The following is a 6,750-nucleotide window of genomic DNA, read 5'->3' as shown; positions in this document are numbered from 1 at the left end:
GAGTCCCCAGACCCCCTTATTAAAACAGAATCCTGGCTTTCCCTCAGCTTTTTTTTTTTTTCCATAAGTTTATTTTATTTTTGGCTGCGTTAGGTCTTCATTGCTGCACGCGGGCTTTCTCTAGTTTCGGCGAGCGGGGGCTACTCTTCATTGCGGTGCACGGCCTTCTCATTGCAGTGGCTTCTTTTGTTGCGGAGCATGGGTTCTAGGTGCGCGGGCTTCAGTAGTTGCAGCACGTGGGCTCAGTAGTTGTGGCACGGGCTCTAGCGTGCACGCTCAGTAGTTGTGGCACACGGGCTTAGTTGCTCCGCAGCATGTGGGATCTTCCCGGACCAGGGCTCAAACCCGTGTCCCCTGAATTGGCAGGCGGATTCTTAACCACTGCGCCACCAGGGAAGTTCCAGCTTTTTCGTTTTGAACCACCTGGGATGTGTCAGATACTGGACAAAGTGGGCAGCTGCCTTCAAAAGGACAAGCACTTAAGCAATGCCATTTGTGGGAACAGGTACAGGGAGGTAACAGGCTTGGACATGGGAAGAGGAAGGATTTTCTAGGAAGGGAAGTGAGTCAGAGATGACCTTGGGAATAAGTCTACAGGGAGGATAAGCTTGTCAACAGCAAAACACAGTAAGTAAAATGCATTTCACTTTATCATAAAGCAGTGCTCCCAACTTTTCCACGACATGGCACACCCCGAGGGCGCAGAATTAACACCCAAGCACACTTGGGACCCTAATGAAAAAGCTCTAGTGTAGAAAACCAGGGCAGCATCTTCAGAGCAGGAAGAGCCTGGTTCAGTCCCTGTGCTGCCTCTCACCAACAGCATGACCTTGGGCGGGCTATTTAACTTCTCCTCCCCTTAGTCTTCCTCTCTGTGAAATGGGGATAACATGTGAGAAATACAGGATCTAGCACATGTAAAGGGAGCCTGGCATAGTAGGCTCTCAATAGATGCCACTCTCAGCACAACTAATTACTCAGTTGAGCTATTCTGACACATTGGAGCCACGAGGGGATAGGCTGGGAGGCACGTGCAGCAAGGGACAGTGAACACAGAAACCAAAGGCTTCTCCGCCTTGGACCTGGAGAGTGGAAAGAGACCGCTGCTATCAGGTCCCAAGTTGGGAAAACTAGGGACAAAGACAGTGACTACGAGCCGCCTCCGTTCTGAAACGGGATCCCTCTGCATCTCTGGGTTGCCATGTACTAGAAGAGATCTTTGTCAGTAAAAGCCAGGTAACAAACGCCACTCCCCACCCCAAGTTCCCCGTATCTCCGACAGCCAACGGGCAGAGTGTATTTATGGGCAGGCTGGGTACAAGAGGCTGGCTACGAGTCCAGAACAGGGTCGGGAGGATCCGGCTGCCCACTGGCTGGCACGACAGGGTCCTCCTCGTGTTGCTGTCTGACGTACTGATCCAGCAGGGCAGTCAGCTGGAGGGGCTGGTGCTGAAGTAGGGAGTGGGTCTGGGCCGTGAGGAGGGTAAGTCCTCCTACCAGCTCCCCCTGCACCAGGGCCAGACTGGGGAGCTTGGAGTAGTTGACGAAGCCCTGCCTGCTGAGGATGGTGTCGTCAATGCAGCCACCTGGAAGAACACAGGATCAGCAAGGCTCCCACAAATGCTTTTCTTCTCCAAAAACAATGGTCCAACCCTAGGAATTTGCTCTCCATTGCCCTTTTCTACCTCCCAGCCTTCCCCCAAATCTGGTTCCCACTTGTGCCCTGCCCCATTCCCACTGTTTCAGATCAATCCCCTCCCTTCCTTCCTAACTCTTCCCTAGAAAACCCTTACATAATACATCTACCTGGTCCAACCCCCACTAAGTCACTGTTTCCTAAACTTCCTTGAAAAACCATGGAGTGTGTGTTTGGGGTGGGGGGGCGGGGTGGGAGAGTCTGTATTATAAACACGGATTCCTGCCCCCCAACACAGACCTGTGAAATCAGTATTCTCTGCAAGAAGCACCTCCAGGGATTCTCGGCCTCAGGGGAGTCTAGGAAACATTGCTCACTGTCCCTCAGCACCCTTCACTTGGGCTGTTTGTTTTTTTTAACTTTTGGGTTTATTTATTTATTTATTTATGGCTGTGTTGGGTCTTCGTTTCTGTGTGAGGGCTTTCTCTAGTTGTGGCAAGTGGGGACCACTCTTCATCGCGGTGCGCGGGCCTCTCACTATCGCGGCCTCTCTTTTTGCGGAGCACAGGCTCCAGACGCGCAGGCTCAGTAGTTGTGGCTCACGGGCCTAGTTGCTCCGCGGCATTTGGGATCTTCCCAGACCAGGGCTCGAACCCGTGTCCCCTGCATAGGCAGGCAGATTCTCAATCACTGCGCCACCAGGGAAGCCCGGGCTGTCTGTTTTAAGTATCTTTGTCTTTGTGGGTTTCAACACCCACTACCCCCTTACTAGACTCAAGGTGTCTGAACTTTCCCTCTGTGGAGTGACACACACAAGCAGCCCTCATCAAATGGTGCTACTGATGCAGGCTCCATCGTGAGAGGGTGTCCCCTCCAAGCATGTCCACAGTTTTACCCACACAAGCCTTGAAGATGGCACCAGGCTGCTCTAGCACCCACTCCCCTTCACCCTCACCCCCAACTGGCAGGGGTGCATGCTCACCCAACAGCGGCAGGAAAGGCACACTCTTCAAGATTCGCACCATCTCCTTGACCTTGGGCTCTTCACTGACCAGCAGCAGGTTGTGCCCCACAAAAAGGGGCAACAAATTTTGGTACTTGGAATCTTCCAGGAAGGACTTCAGGATCTGGAACAGCAAGAAAGAAGGGCTTACTGGGGTCGAGTAGGAGAAAGAGTCACCCACCTTGGTCACAGGCCACACCAGGCTGAGGGCTCAAGCCGAGGGTCTCCTCAAACCCTAATCACAGATTAGGCCCCAGACTGGAGGGCTGCCGTGGCAGGCAGGAGTCGGGAATGCCGTATCTTGGGAGAGATGCTGGGGTCTGAGATGGGGGTGGGGGAGGGGAATACGGCAACCCACGCCAGGGGGCTGTTCTCTACCTGGTTGGGGAAGACCTTCATCAGGATCTTGTGCTTCCGCAGCCGGTGCCGCATGAGAAGCTTGTCCTCCGCACTCAGAGCCACATTCTGGCAGACAGCTATCATTCGGTTGTCTCGGAAAACTGCTGCTATCTCCTGACGGAGGAGCCGGATGAGGCCTGTCTCCTGCAGTCAGAAAGGGAGGACCAAGGGGACGTAAAATGCCCCTTCTCCTTACACCCCTTACTCCCTCAGGGACAGGTGCTGGAGCTTCCAGTGATGCCCTAACGAAGATCAGGGTACAGGCAGGAGAGTTGGGCCCCTGACTCTCAGAGACACGTTCTATCTCCCACTCCATCCTTTCATTTCCATTTGATAACCACAGGCTTTACAGCAGTGTTTTTATTTTTTTAATTTTTAAAAATTTTATTGGTATTGAAAGTCAGCCCTCGACACGAGGGTTTTTTTTTAAATTAAAAAAAAAAAATTTTTTATTGGGACTTCCCTGGTGGTCCAGTGGGTAAGACTCTGCGCTCCCAATGCAGGGAGCCTGGGTTTGATCCCTGGTCGGGGAACCAGATCCTGCATGCATGCGGCAACTAAGAGGTCCACATGCCGCAACTAAAGAAGCCCACATGCTGCAAGGAAGATCCCACGTGCGCAACAAAGACAAGGTGCAGCCTAAATAAGTAAGTAAATATATATTTTAAAATTTTTGTTATTATTCTTTTTGGCTGCATCGTGTGGCTTGTGGGATCTCAGTTTCCTGACCAGGGATTGAACCCGGGCCTTCGGCAGTGAAAGCGTGGAGTCTTAACCACTGGACTGCCAGGAAATTCCCTAGAGCAGTGTTTTTAAAACCTGAGAACGCTCCGTCCCCTTGAACTGGACAGCAGTCTGACCCAGCGAACATTATTTTGATAATAATACTGTCAAAATCATTTAATTATCCCTGACACTGTACTCATGCTGAATTATTTTACCAATTATAAATACAAGATTACTCTTTTGCAATGTTAATTCAAAATGGAGGTATTTTCACAGAACAAGACTTCATTTTCTCAAGACAGTGTTTCTCAAAGTTGAGAACTTGTGGAGCTGAGAACCACCATGAAGTTACCAATTCTCCACTGGTCTTTCTGTCCTTTTTCAAGGACAAGACACCTCGTATTGTTCCTCTAAGAAAACATGGAAGCTTCAAGACGGGAGCGATGCTCTCTCCTACCTCTGCCTGTGTGGACAGCTTTCACACACACATTTTTGGAGACAAGAATGAAGGAAATCTGGGAGCCCTGTCCAAACACAGAGCCCAAAAAGCCGACGCAGAATCAAGTGCAGATTTCATTTGAAAGTATCTGGACCACAGGGTCAGAGTGGGGAGGCAATGATGTGGATGACCATGTCCTGGAGTGCTACTTCATTACGGCCACAGAGACAAGATCACTTTAATCCACCATCCCACCACCAGGCGACATGCCCAGCCTGCGTCTTACCTCCTGGGGGGGTCTGGGAGGGGGCGGCAGGCATCTGGGGTTGACAGCAGGTTTGGGGGGGATATACTCAGTCACAGCCATCAGCTTCTGCCGTTCAAAGTGCATCACACGACGGTGACGGGTAACAGCCTTGGAGCCATAGCGGACAAGCTGGCGGGTGGGCAGCTGGCCTGGGAGAAGAAACGGCCATATGGTGAGAAGCAGCCTCTCAGTCTGCACCAGATGGACAAAACCCACCCCCTAGGCACAGACAACCAGAGTTCACAGAGCTAGCCTCAGCACTGAGTGGGACAAGGAACTCTGCTCGAAAGCCTGAATCCCCGAAACGTCTCTTCTCTTTAATTGGTGACCTTAGCTCAGGTGCTTGATCCTTGGAGGCGCCCATTTCTCCAGCTCTTTATGCACAGAGATAAGGAAAAAATGAGAACAAAGGAGAAAGTATTTTGAATACATTTTAAAAAGGAGGAGAGAGCTGGGCAAACGTTTTCTTAAATGACCAAACAAAAATTTTAAGTTTGAGAGCCATATGGCCTATCGCTACTACTCAACTCTGCCACTGTATGACGGAAGTAGCCGTAGACAATACGTAAACAAAGAGATGTAGCTGCGTTCCAATACAACTATGTAGGAAAGATGGTGACCAGCCCTACCAGAGTTTGCCAACCCCTGCTGTACGCTAGTGGTTCCCAAAGTGTGCACCACCACCACCCCCCCTCCCCAACCCAACATCAGCATCACCCAGGAACTTGTTAGAAAATCAAGTTCTCGGGCCCCGTTCTAGATCTACTGAGTCAGTAGCTCTGGAGCGGAGCCCAGAAAACAGTGTTAACAAGCCCTCCAGGTGATGTTGATGCTGGCTGAAGTGTGAGAACCACTGCTCTAAGCATTGCTCCTTCCCCCATGATTTGAAGCAAGAGGGAAAAGTTATACTGTCCTCACAGCTCCCCCAAACAAGTCTCCCTCCTCTCTACACTTCTTGTTTACAGGCATTGCTGGAGAGCACCCCTCAGAAGGCAAGGGAGCCACTCGAAAGCCCTAAGCCAAGGTAACCGCTTCATGCTCAACAAAAGGACCCAAGCTAGAGCTTCCCACTTTCAGCCCTTCCCAAGGCCGGAATGGGAGCTCAGAGAAAGGTGCAGCCAGAAGGTGGCTCTAACAGTCAGAGAGCATGGAGATTTGCTTAAGTGAGAGGTTTTCTTGCCAGTGGCCACAAAACCTGTTAAGTTAGATCAGATGGAACAAGATTTTTCAAAAATTTTTGCAGTTTTATTGAGATATAATTGACACACATGGAACCAGATTTTAATCTCTCTTCTGCCACTTACTAGCTGTGACCTTGACCAGTCACTCAACTGGTCTAAACTTGAGTTTCTTCATCTGTAAAGAGGGGAAGATAATGCCTTCTTCAAAGGACGCTTTAAAGTTTAAATGAAATAATACATGTAAAGTACTTATCACTGTGCCTGACCTATATTACGTACTTAAAATCATGCATTCAACAAATATCTATAGCATGCCTATTAATGTCAGGCACCATGCCACATGCTGGCTATGCTGAATGAACATGGGTTCTGCCATTATGGAGTTTAAAGTCTAATAGAGAAAACAACAAATAAAACAAATGCTAAATTACAGATGGTGATAAGGCGAAGGGGTCAGTAAACAGGGTGAGAGATACAGATTTAACAGGGGAAATTTAACCCTTTGCGGAGGGTGGCGAGGGAAGGCCTGAGATGACATTTAAGCTGAGACCTTAAGGAATCTCTGGAGGCAGAAAGAGCTGGGTGGTGGGCCAGAGAAACCCCAAACAAGGCAGGGGGACTGGGGCGTCGAGAATAAATACTGTGGTTGTCGCTGACGTTTTTGCTGTGTTGTCGTTATTACTAGAGTCTGGACTCACAGGAAATTAGATGGGGGAAGGAGGCCGGCGATTTAGCTGGGGTCAGGGGTCATCAGGAGGTGTCTGGGATCAGAGATTTCGGGAGGGGATTAGTAGTAGAGGAGGGAGACGAGTAGAGAGCATCGGCCGGAACGCGCCGAGAAGACGTGGGCCGCTCCTTACCCGCCTGGGGCAGGAGACCCCTTCGCAGCATCCCAGCCACGGCCGCAGCCATCGCCACCGGAAGAACGACCGGGAGCCTAGCGAGACGGAAGGAGCTAAGGATTGTGGGTAGTCCCGGGGCCGGAAGCGGGGGGCGGAGCCGCCGGCTGGAGCAGCAACACGAATGCGCCGAGCCCGGCACCGGCGAGCCCGCCCTCCC

General features: G+C 50.8%; 1 protein-coding gene across 2 annotated transcripts; it reads right to left on the bottom strand.

Moving 5' to 3' along the window:
• Positions 1 to 632: 632 nt before the first annotated feature.
• MRPL10 (mitochondrial ribosomal protein L10) lies at positions 633 to 6,657 on the bottom strand. Of its 2 annotated transcripts, none has more exons than XM_036837965.1 (5): positions 6,552 to 6,657; positions 4,490 to 4,659; positions 3,018 to 3,182; positions 2,619 to 2,763; positions 633 to 1,586 (listed from the first exon to the last, which is right to left on the bottom strand). In XM_036837965.1, the coding sequence occupies exons 1-5, from the start codon at positions 6,601 to 6,603 to the stop codon at positions 1,330 to 1,332; spliced, it is 789 nt and encodes a 262-aa protein (XP_036693860.1). In that variant the 5' UTR covers positions 6,604 to 6,657; the 3' UTR covers positions 633 to 1,329. The 2 variants fall into 2 exon arrangements, with proteins under 2 accessions (XP_036693860.1, XP_036693861.1); XM_036837966.1 differs by lacking the exon at positions 6,552 to 6,657 and adding an exon at positions 6,390 to 6,545.
• Positions 6,658 to 6,750: the final 93 nt, after the last annotated feature.

This window comes from Balaenoptera musculus, chromosome 20, assembly GCF_009873245.2.
Source record: "Balaenoptera musculus isolate JJ_BM4_2016_0621 chromosome 20, mBalMus1.pri.v3, whole genome shotgun sequence".
NCBI classification, from domain to species: domain Eukaryota; kingdom Metazoa; phylum Chordata; class Mammalia; order Artiodactyla; family Balaenopteridae; genus Balaenoptera; species Balaenoptera musculus.
Note: the sequence above shows the minus strand (reverse complement) of the source record. Positions and strands in the feature narration are given on the sequence as shown.

Excerpts from the sequence above, each read along its gene's own strand:
- MRPL10 (XM_036837965.1), bottom strand. The coding sequence starts at position 6,603 with ATGGCTGCGGCCGTGGCTGGGATGCTGCGAAGGGGTCTCCTGCCCCAG. Across the intron at positions 4,660-6,551 it reads GGGTCTCCTGCCCCAGGCGG|GCCAGCTGCCCACCCGCCAG; the intron begins GTAAGGAGCGGC and ends TTCTTCTCCCAG. Across the intron at positions 2,764-3,017 it reads TGAAGGTCTTCCCCAACCAG|ATCCTGAAGTCCTTCCTGGA; the intron begins GTAGAGAACAGC and ends TTGCTGTTCCAG.